The 23,653-nt window shown below is 37.2% G+C and overlaps 1 protein-coding gene across 1 annotated transcript in view; it reads right to left on the bottom strand.

Annotated features, from left to right (window-relative positions):
* Galnt13 (polypeptide N-acetylgalactosaminyltransferase 13) overlaps positions 1-23,653 on the bottom strand; it is a 629,326-nt gene that overhangs the window by 247,347 nt on the left and 358,326 nt on the right. The window contains exons 5-7 of the mRNA XM_032903304.1: positions 18,778-18,944; positions 18,357-18,564; positions 15,830-16,000 (exon numbers count right to left, since the gene is read on the bottom strand). Of these exons, the coding sequence (XP_032759195.1) occupies positions 15,830-16,000; positions 18,357-18,564; positions 18,778-18,944 (546 nt within the window). The remainder of the gene's footprint in view (positions 1-15,829; positions 16,001-18,356; positions 18,565-18,777; positions 18,945-23,653) is intronic.

Raw genomic sequence — 23,653 nt, 5'->3', positions numbered from 1 at the left:
AATAATCTTATATTTGCTGAAAACAGAGAAGCTTTGAGATGGATTTAATTTATGTTTGGGTTATATATTAGTTTGTTTAAATAAAACACTGTATAATATTTTTAAAAATTATAAACATCGACCATGTTGTTCAGCAGGGTCATCCTGTTAACTATCATATTGCAAACAAGCTATGTATTCAAATATGTGCACTTTCAGTGTTCAGTGCCTAGAAAATGAAAAGGCTAGGCTATTATTGAATTAGCTGAAATTATATTGCAAGGTGTGTATGAAACTACCAACCAAAATCACCAACACCGACTGGGTAATAATGATCCCAGTGACTGTAAGCACCCCAGCTTTTATGGATAGGTAAAGATGAATTAAGATCTCAGAGGCAAAATACTCACTCAGTATAGTACCCTGTACTCAATAAACCATTACTAAAGTTAATATCTTATCCAGTGTATCCTTGCTCACATGGTTATTTGATAATTGTCATCCTCTGTTGGTAGGTAAGGTTCCTGAATTAATCCATAATCTCATATTAATAACATCTTGTGGGGGTTTTTCCTTACTCCTCCTATGTCCTCTCGAATGTTCTGCCACAGCTGAGAAGTACTGGTACTATGCCCTTGTTTTGAATAAGTTAATATTTTCTTCAATGCAATATGCCTGAGTAAATGTGTAATTTACTACTTACACTTTTGGTACAGAGACCCAGAGAATGTAAGGATAGCGTAATAATAATGTAACAACCACAGTGTGGTAGGAAGGGACCTGGGGGATAAGGGGGGAGGAGACCTGGTTACTGGGAGAGGGAAACATGATCTGGTATTGGGAGGGGGAAAAGATTGAAGTGTTCCAGAGACCTTGCAGGCTAGAGATTCTCAGGACTCAAAGGAAGAGACCCTAGATGAAATGCCTTACAGTGGGGAGAGGTAACTAATAGAGCCCACCTGCAGCAGAAAGGCACGGCATCAAGTAAGGAATGATGGGATTGCTGTCCCACAGTCAAAACTCTGACCCATAGTTTTTCCAGTCTAAAAGAACTTCAGGGATGGAAATGGAGAAGAGCCTGAAGAAAAGAAAGACCAGCTAGAGGCCCAAAGTAGAGTGCCTCTCAGGTGGAGGCCCCAAGGCCTGACATTATTACTGAGGTTACGGAGCACTTACAGAAAGGGACCTATCTATCATGACTGCGCTCTGAGGGACCCAACAATCAGCTAAAAGAGTCAGATGCAGATATTTGTACCCATCCAATGAACAGAAGCTGCTGACCTTGTGGTTGAATTAGGGAAAAGCTGGAAGAAGCTAAGGAGGAGAGCAATCATGTAGGAGGACCAGCAGTCTCAATTAACCTGGAGCCCCGAGATCTCTCAGACACTGGGTCACCAACTAGGCAGTATACACCAGCTGAGATGAGGCCCCCAACACATATACAGCAGAGGACTCCCAGGTCTGGGTTCAGTCAGAGAAGATGCACCTAACCCTCAAGAGACTGGATGCCCCAGGGAGTTTAGAGATCTTTTGGGGTGGGTGGGATGGGGACATCTTTGTGGAAACAGGAGGTTCAGGGAAAAGTATGGACTGTGGAAGAGACTGAGGGTGGATCAGGAGGAGAATAAAATCTGAAGTGTAAAAAAAAAAAAAAAGAAAAAGAATAATAAAGAATGTAAGAATAGTGTAAGAAATAGTGAGATGAGCTAACTGCTTATTAAAGTCGAAGCTATAGATTTGGACTTGATCCTTTTGTGTGCCATTATCTGTCCATTTGTGTTATTTACAAATATTTTTAAAATTTGGATTCTTCTTATTATCTAGAAATTAGTGTATGCACAGTATCCAAAGTCCTTAATCATTAAATGCAAACTCTCTGAACGTTTTTAGTAGATCATCCCATGCCTCTCTATTCTCTTATGCCACAAGATACTAAATCTTACTTTCTTTTATACATTAAAATTCATGCCATGATCTCAGGTATTCTAACTAGAGTTGTCCCTTTGTTCATTTCTAGTTGTATTTATATTTCAGGCCTTGCATTTCTAAATTGTCCCCTTGAGCTTATATACCTACCCAGTTAAAGTCTACAATGAACCAAAATAATCATCACTCCGTCCCACATGTCCCATATGAGGGACTGACATTTTCTATGGTGTCACTGGAGATCATATGGAAAGGATACTTTCTTTATACTCCCTGGATTCCCTTCCACCTCCTAATGAAGCTGGATCTATCTGCCACCTCGGCAATAAGTTCTTCTCAGGGTTCCCCATTGATTCTGAACTCAGGCCACCTTTCCTTAATGGCTTCCTCTGAGAGAATTCAGCACAATTCACCAGCCTATCAGCTTGAAATTCTTTCCATTGGTGGCTCTCTTGCATTTTCTACTATTTTGATGATTCTGATAGACCTTTCACTTCCTTATCTTGCTGCTGTTTGATTGTGGCCATGTGCTTAAATTAGCAAATGCCATTTATGTAAACTCTAGCATTACACTCTCTGTCTGTATATTCACTTAATAACTACCAAGTCTTATGTGATCTGTGGACTTCATAGGCTCGCCCTGGGTGCCATTCTCATTCTGTGTGCTTTATTTCTATAAGGTCATTCATTCATCATGTGCTTTCAGTTGAGAAGCTATTGATCTGTAGTCTATCCCTTCTTACCATGCACTAACTGCATCTTTCTAATTACTCACTATGCATTTCCTTCAAAGAACATCTCTAGACCTATGCAATGTAAAAATAAGTTTTAGATTTTTAGGTCTAAATCTGTTCTAATAATGTCTGTCAGTGCCACATCTAGCCTTACTACGCAGGAAGGTGTGTAGCCTTACTGCAACTTGATATTCCTTGTTTGTTTGACATCCATGGGGACATGCAAGACAAGGAGTGAAGGAGTGAATGGAGGATGGGGTGGGAGTTCAGGAAGGTTCTTGGAAGAGAAAGGGGATGGAAGACTGTGGTTGAAGTATAATATACGAGAGAAGAATGGATAAAAATAATGTGACTCATTACAAATTAACATAACAGTAAAGGTTAACATGGAGTATTTCTAGCATATTTTCAGTTGTATGAAAATGAAGTAAGAAATGCTAAACTCAAACGTTTTTATTTTATTAAATCAATAAATTATATACATATATATATATATATATATATATAATTTTACATGATGGCTTCATTTGATTTGATATTTCACACAATCAGGAATTAGATGAAAATTAAATGCTGTGTTTCCTTCTTTGTTCGCATTGTACAATGTATCGATAAGTAAGGAAGTGAGATGACTGATGTTAAATGTTAAATGTAGACTAAAAGCTTTACACACAAAACAACCTTTGTGAGATACTGCATAGAATAGGGATCATCAGGCATGGGTATGGCAAAGGTGCATTTGGCTCAGGAGAAGGTATTGCTATTTTTGTTTGTTTTGTTTTATTTATTAATTATTCTATTTATTTGTATCCCAAATGTTGTTCCACTCCAAGTCCCTCCTTGAAGACTTCTTCCCCTATCTACCCCATCCCCATATCATCCCAACTTTGAAGAGTATACACTGGCTTACACACTCAGGAAGAAAATGCACTCAATTCTTAGAGTGTGGAAAGCACTGTTCCAGGTTGGTTTAGAGGTTAACAGCTCAGTTCTAGTTATTGCAAATAAAACTCTCCTTGTGTTGTTAAAGAAACAATTTCCCAACGAGTCTCAAACTCAAATATTTTACCTTGTGCTTCAAGATCTCACTTTCAACCCAGAAAACCCTGTCTCTTCTCTCTCTTTTTGTAATATTCATACCTGATATCCTAATCTCCAAAAGGATGCTTACTATTTTGCATATTATTTGGTGTGATAGGGTTTTTATTCTTGTTTCTAATAATTTATTTTCATACTAAAGACTAGTTGAATAAACAAAAGACTAAGTGAAACCAGCTGCATAAAATGCTTTGACTAATGTGGGAGCATTTCTTGCTGAATAAATATCATACAGTTTAACGAATCTCACTGAAAACTTTGTGTGCTGCCCTGTTTATTTTCATATGGCAGATTGTAATAAAAATCTTACAAATGTCTTGTAATCAGAAGGAATTACAGAATGCAAATATATTCTTTCCATTTAGCTCAAGGAGAAGCTTCAAGGCCTGAAACTAATACTGATTCTATGGTGTGCTTACAGACGGGAGACTAGCAGGGCTGCACTCCAAGAAGCCCAACAAGCTGCCGAGTCAGATGCAGGAATTACTCCCAACAAATGAACAGAAGCTGGCTAACCCTGTGGTTGAATTAGGGAAAGCTGGGAGAAGCTTAAGAGGAGGGTAACCCTATAGGAAGACCAGCAGTCTCAACTATCCTGGAGCCCCATGATCTCTCAGACAATGAGCCACCAACCAGGCAGCATACACTAGCTGATTTGAGGCCCCCAACACATATACAGCAGAGGGTTGCTTGGTTTTGCCTCAGTGAGAGAAGAAGCACATAACCTTTGAGAGACTTGAGGCTCCAGGGAGTTGAGAGGTGTGGTTGGAGGTGGAAACATCCTCTTGGAGATGGGGGAGGAGGTATGGGATGAGGAACAGCCACAAGGGAAGACCAGGAGAGGGATAACAACTGCACTGTAAAAAAAAAATGAATACATTAATCAATTAAGTAATTAAAAAGGAATATAGTTTCAAAGGTTCTATTTAAAATGGAATGCTTACACTCGTTCCAAACCACATGTGTTAGACTTGAAGAAAACCTTGCAAGAATGGAGCAGGTCAATAGTCACTGTTCAACCTTTTCTTTCTGAACATTTCTTCTGCTTAAATTGCTGACATTCTTTGTGCTTTTGTTTTGATGCTTCATTAAGAATTAAATATATGAATTTTTTTCTCAGTAAATGCTTTTCCAGAATAAAATATGCACTTTAAATTTTTTACACTACAGAAACTAGGAACTGAGATGTGCAGTGACTTGAGGGGCTAGAATCTCAAGACTTTTAAGAAAGAACGAGGAAAGAAGAGTCTTGAGCAAGCTGTGGTAAAAGCAAAGTGGAATAGAAAGACCGAAGGTGTAGTGCAGGGGCAGAGCACTTGCCTATAAAGTACAAGACTCGTTTTCTATCCCTAGTACTTGAGGAAAAGAACAGATAAATGTGAATAAGAATTCAGGTGCAAGCTTTTCTTTGGAAGCGTACGTTGGTCTTCTTTTGGTTTAGGTCTTGCTTAGCATGCAACTCACCCTGGTCTGCATCTCTGCATAAAAATCAGACGCAACAGCGTATGCCATGTTTAACCCTTGCACTGCCTAGGTGGAGGCATGATGTTCATAAAAAATTCAAAACCATATTCAGCTACCTAACAAATTAATAGTTGACCTTCGATAAAAGAGACCTCATTTCAAAAACAGAGTGAAACAGAAAACAAACAACAGTGACACAATGAATCTTCAGTTTTTGCTGTATAATGTAGGATATGAGCTGGGAAGATAGCAGCATCTAATCAAAGTTTTTAGGCAACACCAAATAATAAAATAAGTCCAACCTAAACGACATAAAACACTAATGAACAGTATGGCAAAATTTAAACTACGATTAAGAACAGCTAAAGAGATGCTTTAGAAGGAAGTATGACAGACTGACTTGGGGCCCCTTAGTCTTATGCTTTCTTATGTGTTTATACATTTGTCACATTGACTCTGCAATGCGTACATGTTCCATCATCAGGAATAAAATTAAAACTCAATTTCTGATTCTTGTTAAGGATATTTCTCACTTAATACTTCGTGCCACTTTTAAATACTTACATAATTTAAAGAAGGCAGAAAGAATAGTTTTCAGTTTTATAGTTAAGAAAAGAACCATATTTCTCCACAACACTAGCTTCGGCATTGCTTCTTTGACAGCACACTGGAATAGTACACTTGAGAAATTCCTTATCTTTCCAAAAGGAGGGCATGACCCTTGTAATTGAAGGTATTACTAATCAAATTACCAAGTTTATTTGATAGTCTTTACACAAATATGATTCTAATTAAATAAAGTGTAATCGTGTATCAGTTAAGGGCTAATAATAGTGGAAATAAAAGTTAGTAAAATATGTACTGAATAAAAGCTGATAATGAAATCTAGGTGTCTGATTAATTATAATATCAAGAATTAAATAAATACTTAAAGCTCTTCAGTTACAATCCCAGGCCCCCGGACCAGCGTTCTCCCAGGCCCCCCCTGGTCGGGCGGGCACTCCTGAGGCAGCAGAGCGGAGGAGACCACCAATGCTGCCCACCTCTGCCCCCATCCCTGGCCCAGGAGGATACTGTACTCGGCCTCTGGGTACCCGTGGGGAGGGCCCAGGAGCAGCAGATCCACTGCGTCTGAGACACCGCACACCTGAAGGGACCGACCGGATAAACAGTTCTCTGCACCCCAAATCCCGTGGGAGGAGAGCTAAACCTTCAGAGGCGGACACGCCTGGGGAAACCAGAAGAGACTGCATGCTGCACACAGTACTGACCCCAGAGGAAAACAAAAGCTATCTGGAACCCTGGTGCGGAACCTCCCGGAGAGGGAGGCGCAGATCTTCCTGGCTGCTGAGGCCGTGGAGCTCATGGGCAACACCCACTAGCAAACTTGAGCCTGGGGACCACAGGTAAGACAAACTTTTCTGCTACAAACGACTTGCCTGGTGAACTCAAGACACAGGCTCACAGGAACAGCTGAAGACCTGTGGGGAGAAGAAAAACTCTGGCGCCCTGAAAGCAGAACACTCTGTCCCCATAACTGGCTGAAAGAAAACAGGAAAACAGGTCTACAGCACTCCTGAAACACAGGCTTATAAGACAGTCTAGCCACTGTCAGAAATAGCAGAACAAAAGTAACACTAGAGATAATCTGATGGCGAGAGGCAAAGCGCAGGAACCCAAGCAACAGAAACCAAGACTACATGGCATCATAGACCCAATTCTCCCACCAAAAGCAAAACGGAATATCCAAACACACCAGAAAAGCAAGATCTAGTTTCAAAATCATATTTGATCATGATGTTGGAGGACTTCAAGAAAGACATGAAGAACTCCTTAGAGAAACACAGGAAAACATAAATAAACAAGTAGAAGCCTACAGAGAGGAACCAAAAAATTCCTAAAAAATTCAGGAAAATATAAATAAACAAGTAAAGCCCATAGAGAGGAGTCACAAAAAATCCCTAAAAAAAATTCCAGGAAAACATAAATAAACAAGTAGAAGCCCATAGAGAGGAGTCACAAAAATCCTGAAAGAATTCCAGGAAAACACAATCAAACAGTTGAAGGAATTAAAAATGGAAATAGAAGCAATCAAGAAAAGAACACATGGAAACAACCCTGGATATAGAAAACCAAAAGAAGAGACAAGGAGCTGTAGATACAAGCTTCACCAACAGAATACAAGAGATGGAAGAGAGAATCTCAGGAGCAGAAGATTCCATAGAAATCATTGACTCAACTGTCAAAGATAATGTAAAAAAGCGGAAAAAGCTACTGGTCCAAAACATACAGGAAATCAGGACTCAATGAGAAGATCAAACCTAAGGATAATAGGTATAGAAGAGAGTGAAGACTCCCAGCTCAAAGGACCAGTAAATATCTTCAACAAAATCATAGAAGAAAACTTCCTAACCTAAAAAAAGATACCCATAGGCATACAAGAAGCCTACAGAACTCCAAATAGATTGGACCAGAAAAAAACACCTCCGTCACATAATAGTCAAAACACCAAGCGCACAAAATAAAGAAAAGAATATTAAAAGCAGTAAGGGAAAAAGGTCAAGTAACATATAAAGGCAGACCTATCAGAATCACACCAGACTTTTTAGCCAGAAACTATGAAGGCCAGAAAGATCCTGGACTGATGTCATACAGAACCCTAAGAGAACACAAATGCCAGCCCAGGTTACTGTATCCTGCAAAACTCTCAATCAACATAGATGGAGAAACCAAGATATTCCATGACAAAACCAAATTTACACAATATCTTTCTACAAATCCAGCACTACAAAGGATAATAAATGGTAAAGCCCAACATAAGGAGGCAAGCTATACCCTAGAAGAAGCAAGAAACTAATCGTCTTAGCAACAAAACAAAGAGAAGAAAAGCACACAAACATAACCTCACATCCAAATATGAATACAACAGGAAGCAATAATCACTATTCCTTAATATCTCTCAACATCAATGGCCTCAACTCCCCAATAAAAAGACATAGATTAACAAACTGGATACGCAACGAGGACCCTGCATTCTGCTGCCTACAAGAAACACACCTCAGAGACAAAGACAGACACTACCTCAGAGTGAAAGGCTGGAAAACGACTTTCCAAGCAAATGGTCAGAAGAAGCAAGCTGGAGTAGCCATTCTAATATCAGATAAAATCAATTTTCAACTAAAAGTCATCAAAAAAGATAAGGAAGGACACTTCATATTCATCAAAGGAAAAATCCACCAAGATGAACTCTCAATCCTAAATACCTATGCCCCAAATACAAGGGCACCTACATAAAAAAAAAACCTTACTAAAGCTCAAAAACACATTGCACCTCACACAATAATAGTAGGAGATTTCAACACCCCACTCTCATCAATGGACAGATCATGGAAACAGAAATTAAACAGAGGCGTAGACAGACTAGAGAACTCATGAGCCAAATGGACTTAACGGATATTTATAGAGCGTTCTACCTAAAGCAAAAGGATATCGTTCTTCTCAGCTCCTCATGGTACTTTCTCCAAAATTGACCATATAATTGGTCAAAAAAACAGGCCTCAACAGGTACAGAAAGATAGAAATAATCCCATCGTGCTATCGGACCCCACGGCCTAAAACTGGTCTTCAATAACAATAAGGGAAGAATGCCCACATATACGTGGAAATTGAACAATGCTCTACTCAATGATAACCTGGTCAAGGAAGAAATAAAGAAAGAAATTAAAGACTTTTTAGAATTTAATGAAAATGAAGATACAACATACCCAAACTTATGGGACACAATGAAAGCTGCGCTAAGAGGAAAACTCATAGCGCTGAGTGCCTGCAGAAGGAAACAGGAAAGAGCATATGTCAGCAGCTTGACAGCACACCTAAAAGCTCTAGAACAAAAAGAAGCAAATACACCCAGGAGGAGTAGAAGGCAGGAAATAATCAAACTCAGAGCCGAAATCAACCAAGTAGAAACAAAAAGGACCATAGAAAGAATCAACAGAACCAAAAGTTGGTTCTTTGAGAAAATCAACAAGATATATAAACCCTTGGCCAGACTAACGAGAGGACACAGAGAGTGTGTCCAAATTAACAAAATCAGAAATGAAAAGGGAGACATAACTACAGATTCAGAGGAAATTCAAAAAATCATCAGATCTTACTATAAAAGCCTATATTCAACAAAACTTGACAATCTGCAGGAAATGGACAATTTCCTAGACAGATACCAGGTACCGAAGTTAAATCAGGAACAGATAAACCAGTTAAACAACCCCATAACTCCTAAGGAAATAGAAGAAGTCATTAAAGGTCTCCCAACCAAAAAGAGCCCAGGTCCAGACGGGTTTAGTGCAGAATTCTATCAGACCTTCATAGAAGACCTCGTACCAATATTATCCAAACTATTCCACAAAATTGAAACAGATGGAGCACTACCGAATTCCTTCTATGAAGCCACAATTACTCTTATACCTAAACCACACAAAAGACCCAACAAAAGAAAGAGAACTTCAGACCAATTTCCTTATGAATATCGATGCAAAATACTCAATAAAATTCTGGCAAACCGAATCCAAGAGCACATCAAAACAATCATCCACCATGATCAAGTAGGCTTCATCCCAGGCATGCAGGGATGGTTCAATATAGGGAAAACCATCAACGTGATCCATTATATAAACAAACTGAAAGAACAAAACCACATGATCATTTCATTAGATGCTGAGAGAAAGCATTTGACAAAATTCAACACCCCTTCATGATAAAAGTCCTGGAAAGAATAGGAATTCAGGCCCATACCTAAACATAGTAAAAGCCATATACAGCAAACCAGTTGCTAACATTAAACTAAATGGAGAGAAACTTGAAACAATCCCACTAAAATCAGGGACTAGACAAGGCTGCCCACTCTCTCCCTACTTATTCAATATAGTTCTTGAAGTTCTAGCCAGAGCAATAAGACAACAAAAGGATACAGATCAAAAGGGGATACAGATCGGAAAAGAAGAAGTCAAAATATCACTATTTGCAGATGATATGATAGTATATTTAAGTGATCCCAAAAATTCCACCAGAGAACTACTAAAGCTGATAAACAACTTCAGCAAAGTGGCTGGGTATAAAATTAACTCAAATAAATCAGTAGCCTTCCTCTACACAAAAGAGAAACAGGCCGAGAAAGAAATTAGGGAAATGACACCCTTCATAATAGATCCAAATAATATAAAGTACCTCGGGGTGACTTTAACCAAGCAAGTAAAAGATTTGTACAACAAGAACTTCAAGACTCTGAAAAAGAAATTGAAGAAGATCTCAGAAGATGGAAAGATCTCCCATGCTCTCATGGATTAGCAGGATTAATATAGTAAAAATGGCCATTCTACCAAAAAGCGATCTACAGATTCAATGCAATCCCCATCAAAATACCAATCCAATTCTTCAAAGAGTTAGACAGAACAATTTGCAAATTCATCTGGAATAACAAAAACCCAGGATAGCTAAAACTATCCTCAACAATAAAAAGGACTTCAGGGGAATCACTATCCCAGATCTCAAGCAGTATTACAGAGCAATAGTGATAAAAACTGCATGGTATTGGTACAGAGACAGACAGATAGACCAATGGAACAGAATTGAAGACCCAGAAATGAACCCACACACCTATGGGCACTTGATTTTTTTTGACAAAGGAGCCAAAACCATCCAATGGAAAAAGATAGCATTTTCAGCAAATGGTGCTGGTTCAACTGGAGGTCAACATGTAGAAGAATGCAGATCGATCCATGCTTATCACCCTGTACAAAGCTTAAGTCCAAGTGGATCAAGGACCTCCACATCAAACCAGATACCTCAAACTAATAGAAGAAAAACTAGGGAAGCATTTGGAACACATGGGCACTGGAAAAAATTTCCTGAACAAAACACCCATGGCTTATGCTCTAAGATCAAGAATCGACAAATGGGATCTCATAAAACTGCAAAGCTTCTGTAAGGCAAAGGACACTGTGGTTAGGACAAAACGGCAACCAACAGATTGGGAAAAGATCTTTACCAATCCTACAACAGATAGAGGGCTTATATCCAAAATATACAAAGAACTGAAGAAGTTAGACAGCAGGGAGGCAAATAACCCTATTAAAAAATGGGGTTCAGAGCTAAACAGAGAATTCACAGCTGAGGAATGACGAATGGCTGAGAAACACCTAAAGAAATGTTCAACATCGTTAGTCATAAGGGAAATGCAAATCAAAACAACCCTGAGATTTCACCTCACACCAGTGAGAATGGCTAAGATCAAAAACTCAGGTGACAGCAAATGCTGGCGAGGATGTGGAGAAAGGGGAACACTCCTCCATTGTTGGTGGGGTTGCAGACTGCTGCAACCATTCTGGAAATCAGTCTGGAGGTTCCTCAGAAAATTGGACATTGAACTGCCTGAGGATCCAGCTATACCTCTCCTGGGCATATACCCAAAAGATGCCCCAACATATAAAAAGACACGTGCTCCACTATGTTCATGCAGCCTTATTTATAATAGCCAGAAGCTGGAAAGAACCCAGATGCCCTTCAACAGAGGAATGGATACAGAAAATGTGGTACATCTACACAATGGAATATTACTCAGCTATCAAAAACAATGACTTTATGAAATTCGTGAGGCAAATGGTTGGAACTGGAAACTATCATCCTGAGTCAGCTAACCCAATCACAGAAAGACATACATGGTATGTACTCATTGATAAGTGGCTATTAGCCCAAATGCTTGAATTACCCTAGATGCCTAGAACAAATGAAACTCAAGACGGATGATCAAAATGTGAATGCAGATCGCTCATGAGAGACACAGCCAGAATACAGCAAATACAGAGGCGTATGCCAGCAGGAAACCACTGAACTGAGAACAGGACCCCTGTTGAACAATCAGAGAAAGAACTGGAAGAGCTTGAAGGAGCTCGAGACCCCATATGTACAGCAATGCCAACCAAACAGAGCTTCCAGGGACTAAGCCACTACCCAAAGACTATACATGGACTGACCCTGGACTCTGACCTCGTAGGTTGCAATGAATATCCTAGTAAGAGCACCAGTGGAAGGGGAAGCCCTGGGTCCTGCTAAGACTGAACCCCTAGTGAACTAGACTGTTGGGGAGAGGGCAGCAATGGGGGGAGGGGTGGGAGGGGAACACCCATAAGGAAGGGGAGGGGGGAGGGGGATGTTTGCCCGGAAACCGGGAAAGGGAATAACATTCGAAATGTATATAAGAAATACTCAAGTTAATAAAAAAAAAAAAAAAAAGAAAAAGGAATTCTCAAAAAAAAAAAAAGAATATTAATAGCAACTAAATGAGAAACAAGATGTGAAGGGTAAAATGTTAGATGGATGAGAAATAACTATTATGTCTCTTATAAAGAAATATATTTTAATCAGTGAGAAATTAATGTGGAAACAAGTGTCTTTATAAATATCTATTGAGGGTTGCATACAGAGCTTAATTAAAATACTAATGCAATCTATAAGACTTAACCCAGGTCTTTTTTTCCCCAGAAATATACGTTGTTGTAGTATTAGCATAGTTATATCCTGCATATTCTTCATATTCTTCCTTTTGCTTCATCTAGAATTTGTAACAATTTAAACAATAAATAACTCTACAAAAGAGGTTGCTGTGAGAGCTTTACATGTGAAGGATCCAATATTGTGACCAAAAAGGTGCATACATATGTATTTCAATGCAGGATCATATTCATCTCAACATCTAAATCAAATCAACTAAAAAATTATGTGCTACAAAGAAAGTGCATATTTTAGTTCAGTGATTGTTACTTTTAGTTGTCAATTTGATGCAGCCTAGAATTACTGGAAAAAGAGAAATGAGATTTTGTGACGATCAGGCTGTCCTGTGAGCATGCCTAGGCCGAATGTTATTAACCGCTTTATTGATGTTGAAAGACTCAGCCTCAAAATGTACAAAATGTACAGTACCATTCCTAAGTTCAGGATGCTGGACTACATAAAAGAAGATAAAACTAGTAGAGAACATGCCTGGCTTCCCTACTTTCCTCTCTTGACTGTAAATGTGATGTGAATAATTGCTTTATTTTCTCATCCCTTGACACTCGTACTATGATGGACTGTAATCTGAAATTTTGAGCAGTGTAAACCCTCTCTATTCTAAGTTGCCTTTTGTCAAAGTATTTTATCACAAAAACAAAAAAAAATGATGTCAGGGAGCCGTCAGTTCATCAGAGCTGTCTTTAGTGGGCACCCTTGCTTGCGGTGTCTATTTCAATGGGTAATATATACGTATATTCATACAAACTAATATGTTCAATGTCTTTCTTCAAACTTAAATCAATTCACAGGAAGTAGACTCAGAAAAGTAAATGGCCATAGCCACAGTTAATGATGGTTTGAATCAGAGGTGCTAAAATAAATTTTAATTCTTTAAGCATAATAAAGAAGGTAAATGGCAACTGACCCTTAAGCTTACAGTCAGGGCAAGAGTCATATAAGTTACAAGGATAGCGCTAAGCTCTCATGCCTCTGGTGTATAGGTGGTTCTACTCAGCTCCCTTGACAAGAAGACAAGAAGAAAGGTTGTGCCATTTTAACAGGACATTACCATAGTCACAAGAACCAAATTTTATTTCAAACATCTCATTTCAATGTTGGTGGTTTTCTCCAAATATGAAACACAAAAACTAGGCATGTAAAGGCACTAATGTTTGCCACCTAGGTTGCTAGATCTGGCTCTCAAACTTAAAATGCTAGTTACTGTCTTGTTCCATTGAGATGCAAAATGCTGTCAAGAACATTTAGTGATTAAAGAAAAGTAAAAAGGCTCCAAACTCTGTCTTTGTATGCCCCTTTCCTTTTATAATGGAAAATACTAGAGACAAGAGTACTGTAGCATATAGTCAAAACCATACTGTGGTATGGTATAGTATCGTCATTATGCATTTTACCTTTAACCTATCTGAGTTTAGGTCACTAGTTAAAGTTGACGAACTATGATTGCAGTTGCATACTTGTATATCTACATGATGACTAGCCAATTACAGTAACTAAGAAGTTCTGCCAATAAGGGACATTTTAAATTAAGCATTGTTCTAAATAAAACTAAAACCTCAACTTCATTTTGATCCCTTTAGTTATTCACAGTTCGAATAATCAAGTGGGGAAGAAGATCTATCCTCAATATCTTCAATACATAGAATGATTAATCTGTTTGCATGAAGGTGAGAGAAATGATCACATCTCCAAGTAATGAATTAGAAATACAAAGTTCACTCTGCAACACTGCTGATGAAAATTACCTGCCTACTGTTACAACAGCACTCATGAATTAATTAACCTTTTGCCATAGGAATCATCAAACTTCAGCAGACATTGAGGTCTCCACTCATCTTTCATTATTTTAGAAAATAAAGTAATATTCAGTCCATAAAGAAAATAAATACATTTGATTGGTTCTCATACTTTTTTATCAGAACCACAAACATGTTTAATATGCAGTGTGCTTGATGACTTGATGACTCTCATTGTTTTTTGTTTGTTTGTTTGTATTTTTGTGAGCAAGATATGAGAATAAAGGAGGCTGCTTCTTATGTAACTTATTTTTCTTTATGAATGAGATAAGTTAAGTCTTCCTAGACTGCTGGCTATTTTAAATGTTAACAATTTTCCTAACTGTTCAGCAACATATAATTAAAGTGTTCTCTTCTACTACCAGAGTTTTCTTTTTCATCTTAATTCAATGTGTTATATTATTAGGAATTAAACATACCCTGCCTGATGATAATGGACTACCAGGTATTGCACAGATCAGAGTGTATATATGTTTTTTTTTTGAGATTACAACATTTTCACATTTTTCAAGAGAAGAGTAATTTATTAAATTCATCTTTTAAAATATAATATATTAAAATATTTCTGTATTTTTAGACAATTGATTTTTTGATGGAGGCAAAAGACTTATAATTAGTCATATATATTTTAGTGTTATTTAAGTGAGTGGTCGGTCTTGTAGAAAATGATGATGTGTATGGTTAAAGGCTAAGAGCAATATGTGCTCCACTGTAAATGCTTCAGATTAAGGGGTTCTTAAAATTTAGAGCAAAAAAAGCACTCATGTTTGTTCAGACATTAAAATTTTCCAAATTATTATTTCTATTATTGTGAAAGGAATATAAAATTTTAAGAGTGATAAGTTTAGAATATTTATCAAAACATTTTGGTCACTTCACTTTTAAGAATACTCACACTATAATAAAAACATTTCATATTACCCACATTCATCTGAAGTATTAAGGTATTTAAAAATTATATATATATATAAATTATATATATATATAATTTAAAGTATATATACATATATACATATATATACACACACTCACACACACAGACCCACAAAGTATCTAAAATTCCTGGCATTCATATCAACATGTAAGTTTGTCCATGTTAACCTTACTCAGCATTGTCATTCATTCCTATATGACTATGTAAAGGACAAAAATATATAGAAAATAGTAAATATTTCTAAGCATTTTTAAAAATTGAGACCAGACTTACAAGGCTCCCTGGTTAACATAAGAATAAAAATATGACTAGTCTGGAAATAATGATCTGCATACCTGACAGGTAATGTCCTGTCTCCTTTTCTCCTATCCATTTCTCTTTGAGGGACAGGATACCATCGGAAATTTAGCTTCCAGTTAAAACCACCATAAGTCATGTCTGAACCAGCCATGTACTCAAAGGTATCATCACTAATAACATCAATGATTGGGCACACAACTGTTTTCCTGTAGAAAAACAAAAGCCGATTCATATACAAATGACAATTTACATTAGCTCTTCAAGTTGATTATATATAATGTAACAACATTTAATTATTTTTATGACCCCACTATGCTTTTAATTTTATCTTATTCTTATTCTCTGCTGAACCATTTCCTCTAAGATTGCTTTTCCTCCTCACCTTTACCTTAATGCTATAATGTGAAATCTAATCAGACATTCTAATTGACCTTCGAGCTGATTTCAGAATGCATTCTAAGTACTAACTCAGCAGGATGAACACTGTCTATTTTCATAAGCAACCACCCACAGCATGATTAGTCAAGTTGCTTTGATGTTCTGCATCATTCTCAGCTATAAGCCACTGAAAAGCAATAGCATACAGGGAGGGAGAGTGAATGAGAGAAGATTAAATCTGGGTTTTACAATTCAAATAGATCAAATTAGTTTAAAGAGTATAGGAAACCTTGTCACAGAGAAAATTCCCTATAGGAAAACAATCAACAAAAATTAAAAATCATGATCTATTAATACCAATAAACAGAATCTATGAAGGACACCAGGAATAGCACACTTAGCAGCAAGCAGTCAGAGAAAGCAGAGTCTATTGCTATCTCAGTCCAGGTACTGTGTTAATAGAAGACAGTATCTTTGTGTTTGTGCTCTACCCTGGTTTCCTATACTAAAGACAGTCAAGATGTTTTAGCCTTTGTGAGTCGATTTAGGATACGGATGTTTCACTTAGGTATTCTTTGGGCATTTTTTCCCATCTATATCATAGCTTCTCCCATTCTTGTCTTTATGTAGTTTTAGTGGTTTCATACAGGTCAACCACCAAACTTCTCTACGAGGAAATGTTCAAGTCTACTCCAGATGACATGGATTGTAGTTAATTCTGAACAACAGAATATCATGCACATTCTAAGTCATCAGTAGATATGGAAAGCAAAACAGGACAATTGTTTCTGCAGTATTACTGCCATTCGTTATTATGCAGTCTTGGCCATGGCCTGAAGTTCTTTGAAATCACTAATCTTCATGCTACCCTTGAAAAAGCTTCTTGGTGAATCTGGCTACAAGGAAATCATAACATTAATTAATTAATTAATTAATTTTTTACTGGATTTAATTATTTAACTTTTAATGGGGGAGAAATCAGATCTAATTCTCTTGAGCGCATTTGCTGTCTAGTGGCAATGTAAAAATGTATAGTCAGAAACAAAAAGACTCATTATATATAAATATAATGCAAATGAAGAGTTAGAATAAAAACAAATGGTTTATGCATGGAAATCTGAAGCATTACATTAAAAACATATTAAGTTGAATATGAAACACATGTTTAAAGAAGAGTATAATGTACAAAATGTTACCAGAAAATATACTGAATATTCTAAGCTCATTTTGCTTTGTCAGCCTCATTCTCCTGTAGGCACTGCACAATACACAAACTGTTACTAGCTGTATACTGTACTGAACTGAATAAGAGGGTCCCACTGGCTTCTTGAACTTTTGTGGTTCATTTTATTGATAGCCTCTATTTATCTTCATGGCAAGTAGCACATCCTGCCATTTATGTGATGAGTCTGAACTAGTTTATACTAGAATCCATTGTTTTGCGCATTTAATTAAAAATTTCAATCCTGGGTTCTTCTACTGTGCATGAAATGACCGTGCAAAGGAAGTGTTCTGTGATGATTTAACACATCAGATACCATTCGATGTTTGTTATCTTTGTTAGGTATAAGAATTACACTAATTTAGCAGCCACACTTACGAGTAGCTACAAAAATTATACTGTGCTCTGATTACTTTTTAAACAAATAGAGTATTGTTTCAGGAAGTCGTGTGTGTGTGTGTGTGTGTGTGTGTGTGTGTGTGTGTGTGTGTGTGTGTGAAGAACTTCGAGATGAAGTTGAAGTAGACTTACTGAAAGCACAGAAGCAATGAAGAAAACCCTGCCGAGAGAACGGGAAGGCCTAAATTATTCTCTGCGCTTCCAGTAACATAAGCAAGTTTGTTAGAACATCTGCAATCCCTGCACTGGGGAGTTGGGAGGACCAAAGGTGCTTTGAAAATTTCCTACAACATATTATGCTGTCAAACTGGAATGATTAACTTCACCCATAAATGCTCAAAACATTTTTCACTGTATCATCTGCCTATTCTTAATCACTTACCCATGCTTAACACGAATCAATAGGGTTTTCATCTTCAAAATGAGAAAACTGCCTTTTCTCTGAAGCATAGGAAATAAACCTTCTGAAAATAGCATTTCCGACTAGGCATTGTGATAGACAGCTGGAGCTGCCCTCAAAGGTCCAGGTGTAAGCCTGGCAGACTTACCACAGGGCTCCCTACCTGTCTTCCTTTATTCTCGCCAGCAAGGGCTCCAGCCATCCTAAGGTGCACTCACAGTGTGCATCCAGAAAAGTTATGACCTGTCCTTTTGAAGCAGCTGCTCCTCGGAGACGAGCGCGTATTAACCCGGAGCGTTCTTCCATCCTGATAATTTTCACTGGCACTTCTAAAGTTTTCACGTAGTTCTCTAATGTCAACTTGAGAAAATCTGCAACACGGAACAGGAATGTATGAGCAAGGTTTGTAGACACTTTAGAACAAAACAAAGGGTGGGCAGTACCAAGCTCATACACGGAGTTTAAAGAGAACTGCACGAATTAAAAGCTCATCAGTTAAATGATGCAACACATCAAGATATATATTAGTCCAGCTACTTTCTGACTATAAAAATGATCCCTGTTTAGAGATGCGCAAATCATACCTCTTTCACTGGCATCATCGACCAAGATGACCTCAGAGAGCAGGTAGTGCGGGGAGCGATTTATGACACTATAGACAGTTCTAAGTAGAGTGCTCCAGGCTTCATTATGGAATACAATGACGACGCTTGTGTTTGGAAGTTCATCAGGGTAGACTTTAGTCTTGCAGCTGGGGAAAAGCAAAGATAGTGATCATAATAAATTCATGTTTTATCCTGATCTTCCTCAGTAGGAATATTCATAACAATAAAACTTCAGACTTCAAAGTCCTTTACCAAGGAGCTGATTTATGAATATCTGGAATAATTTTCCTTTTTTATAAGCACTATGAGTAATCATTTGGCCTTTTGAAAGTTAAATATGCATAATTACCAATATTTTATTTTAACTCCTGCAGGGAACAAAGCAGCATGATTTCCATAATTCTAAGAAAAATCTGAGAAAACCAAAATAATATTCTTAAACTGTCAAATAATTAAGAATACTAGATACAATAGAACCAGACAAATTCATTTACAGGAAACATTTTTTATTCTTTCATTTACAAAAGTACATAGCTCGAAAAGCTCTATGGGTATAAATAGACACAAATCTGTGCAGTTTAAAGCATGTAAGGTTGAGATTATTTATCTCTCACAAGATTTAGGAAAATAAGCTTTGCACTGCACTTGAGAAAACAGTAACATATTTCCATTTTCAAAGGAAGGTGAGGACAGTGGCTCCTACAATGCCCTGGTATTCTAGACATATGGGAAAGAATTTGTTTACCAGTACTGTCCAAACTCGAATGTGTACAAATACCACCAGAGAGTTGGTTAAAACACAGATTTAATTTGCTAAGTCTGAGATGGCGCCTGAAGTCCTGTTTTGCAGCCAGCCTCAGGAGCAGATGGATCAATAAGCTGTTGAATGAAAATTATCACTAATTTTACAATTTAACATTTTTTAAGAAACAATGTTGAAAGGGTTCTCAAATTCAGGCGGGCCAAGATCTTACTGCACAGGCCCTCAATTCAGAAATTCAAAAGGGCTTGATTTTTGTAGTAGCCACCCTGAAATGGAATATGCAGATGGTCATTTCCTCTGTCAAGTTTTCAACCATTAGAAATGTCTGTCATGTAATTTTAAATCCTCTTCACTATGGACTAGTAAATGTGTCAGTGGACTTCTGAAGCAGAGGTAGAAGCTTATTCACCCTAGGACATATTTAATGTAAAATATTCTAAGAAGTAAAAATTTAAAATAATTCCATGAAAGATGCCAGAACTCCTGCAATTTATGATAATATATTACACAATGCAGTATTATTAGAAATAATTTTTATCCACAGGGAAGGAAAAAGTGTTCAGTGAAATATAGGAGGTGGAGATACACAATAAAATAAAATTGAAACTGTCCATTAGGACATTTTTCTTTCAAAACAATCCAAAATGTCATCCAATCAGTGAAATCTCCTAAACTAGTCAGGTAAGAGCATCTGTATATACCATATATATCATTTCTAACATGTTTTGCACAAGCTTATTTGAAAATAAACACGCACTGAGCTCTACAATACAGTAGATAGTGTGCATATGAAAAAAGAAAATGTGATGGGTTCATAGCTCTCTCCACTCTGTGGAAGCGTTCAAACAACATTCTTGTACTTCATCATCTTCTCACTTCTATCTCCAGGCAGTTCAGCACTAAATGAACTGAGAAAGCCATCTCAGTAAATGAGAAGTGTTTACCCACCATTTTCTTCAATCCTGTACTCTCCGCCTCATCAAAAGCTCCCATTCCCTTCAGCATGCCAAGATCCAAATATGACAATATAGTCATTATCATCTCTGAAGTAAAGTTATACAAGCAATGTGAAGAGACGCCAACATTCAACAGCTATTGCCTTAAACAGAACAGTTAATAAATGCTACTCAATTGTCAGTTATTATTTTTAAGTAATTCCTTTAAATCAGAATTTTCTGTTTGGAATTCTAAATGGCAACTAAGAAAATATTGATTCATACACAATAATCTGCATTTATCATTTTCGTCTGAGTTACCTCACTCAGAATGATATTTTCTAGTTCCATCTATTTGCCTACAAAACTCAGGATGTCCTCATTCTTAGTAGCTTAGTAGTATTCCACTGTGTAAATGAACTACATTTTCTGTATCCATTCTTCTGTCCTGGGACAACTTGGTTGTTTCCAGTTCCTAGCTATCAGAAACAAGGCCACTATGAACATAGTGGAACACATGCCTCTGTGGAATGGTGAGACATCTTTTGGGTACATGCTCAAGAGTGATATTTCTGGGTCTTCAGTTAGATCTATTTCCAATTTTCTGAGAAGACTCCAAATTGATTTCCAGAGTTGTTGTACGAGTTTGCAATCCACCAGCAATGAAGTGTTCCTCTTTCTCCACATCCTTGCCAACCTGTGCTGTCACCTGTGGTTTTGATCTTAGCCATTCTGATTGATATAAGGTGGAACCTCAGGGTTTTAATTTTCATTTCTCTGATCATTGAGGACTTTGAACATTTCTTTAGGTGCTTCTCAGCCATTCAAGATTCCTCTGGTGTTTTCATTGATTAGTTTTTTTGGTGGCTAGTTTCTTGAGTTCTATACATATTTTGGATCTTTGCCCTCTATCAGATGGGGGGTTAGTAAAGACTTTTTTTCCCAATCTCTAGGTTGTCAATATGTCCTATTGGCTATGTCCTTTGCCTTACAGAAGCTTTCCAGTATCATGAGGTTCCATTTATCAATCCTGAGCCATTGGCGTTCTGTTTAGGAAATTTCCTCCTGTACCCATGAGTTTAAGGCTCTTTCCCACTTTCTCTTCTTGTTTTGATTTTATATAGGTTATTCCTTTGAGCCAACATCAAAACAGCAACCAAAGGATTCTTTTGGATACTTTTAAGATTCTGTCTGTGACCCTTAATCATATTCAATCAATGTGGAAATCATCTTATTATGACTTCAAAAATATTGTTGTATTACTTTCCATCACAGAGATACTGAATAAAATAGTAGTGATGTGGCCATGCATAGTTAACGAGTTTTAAACCCTTTATATTACACATTAAAATATAGGCATTTGAACATTAAAAATAACTCAATGAGAAGATCCTATTCCTGGACACAAGTACTTCAGTTGCAAGCACCTAGAAATCAATTAAAAGTTAGCAAGAAACTTGCTCTGTGATGGTTAATTTTCATAGTGCCAGAAGGTTCTATGCATGTTGCTATCAAAAAAAAAGGTATCAGTTGTCTTACCCAAAAATAGATGCTATGTACTATAATACTGACCTATCAATAAATTGTATCCACTGGTACAGTAATGTTATGAGAATCGTGGGGAAGACTAACTAACTACTAATTCATAGGAGTGAGTTCATGTCTGATAAGTTAAATCTTGCTAAGAAACTAGGAATGAAGGTATGATGCTGTCAACATACCTTCTTAATATCTCTACAGACATTAACTTGTGCTGCTCTCAAATTTGCTGAAAGACACTCTTCTTACAGTAGGTAGTATCTAAAACAGAGATTTAGAATTGGTCAAAATGCTAACTGACTGTGAGTGCTCAGATGTGAACGGGTTATCTATAGCAACCTTTCAAAGGCACAGAAAACATTGTGAAAGAGGGTCAAGAGCTTGTGGATGAGGAGAACAGCCATGAAATGCTGTTTTCTGGACATAACCCGGCTGATATGCACATTAACTCACAACAGCTGTGGTTATTGGCAGAAGAACTGTACAAGATAAAGCCAGGAAAAATTCCAGCAGAGATAAAGGAAATGCTTCCAGTGCCCTACCCTTGGTTAAATGCTGTCAGCAGTTTATGACCCAGAGGGAGGCAGAGTTGATTTACTTCAGAGATCTAGCATCAGCAATTTTCTTATTACCCAGAGGATGATGACATAGCAAGCACATATGGTCAGCAATAATTGAAGGCATAGGGGATATTAATACTATGAAAATATAATAATAATAATAATAATAATAATAATAATAATAATAATAATAATAAATAATAACAACAACAACAACAACAATCAGGGGATGAAGTTGGGGAGAACACTGGATGGGGAAAGACATTCACAGGGCAACTGAGCAAAGGAAATGGGGTATATAAAAATCAAAATAACATGAATACATTAACAAAATTTTCACAATTAAATAAAAGTGTAATATTAAGCCATATATTTTGTGAAATCAAAACTGAGAACTATAATCTTAAATTCTTTTACTCACAGACATATTAAAACAAATGAAGCATCCTCTTTGTCTAAATTGAAAACGAAATGTATGTAGTTAATAGGTTTTGAAATTATTCTGTACAGTTGTAGACTGAGAAGTGAAAACGAGTCTCCACTCCTTTACCTGTAATGCATATGTCATTTAGATGTACGGTAATGTTCAATCCCCCGCCTTTTGGTTGGAGATATATAAATACAAAAGAAAATATTGTTGCGCTACTTGGGAGGGAATATGGGAGTACAGGGATGTTTCAAACAGCTGCAATCTGGAAATGCGTGAAACAGTGTACCTATTTGCCATGTCTTCCCTTTGGCTATGCACACATTAGGAGAACATAAACTGTTACAATTTGATTTTCTCCTTTTCAAAGGCATATTGATGTTTTCTGATAAGCTACTCAACACAACATGATACATCAAAGGAAGAAAAATCGACTGTAAGATGAGAATGTGAAATCACAAAGGAGCCATAATTACACAGTGGTTACGTTCGAAACAATCCATCTAGAACTCCCAACAAAGGCTGTCAACACTATGGTGAGCTTGGCTTGCTGGCTGGCTGCTCACTGAGCCAGTGGTTACCTTTTACTGCCTCAAATAAAGAAGATTAATAATAGCAATTAAAATGAAGT

Source organism: Rattus rattus, chromosome 5, assembly GCF_011064425.1.
Source record: "Rattus rattus isolate New Zealand chromosome 5, Rrattus_CSIRO_v1, whole genome shotgun sequence".
In the NCBI taxonomy this organism is placed as follows: Eukaryota; Metazoa; Chordata; class Mammalia; order Rodentia; family Muridae; genus Rattus; species Rattus rattus.
Note: the sequence above shows the minus strand (reverse complement) of the source record. Positions and strands in the feature narration are given on the sequence as shown.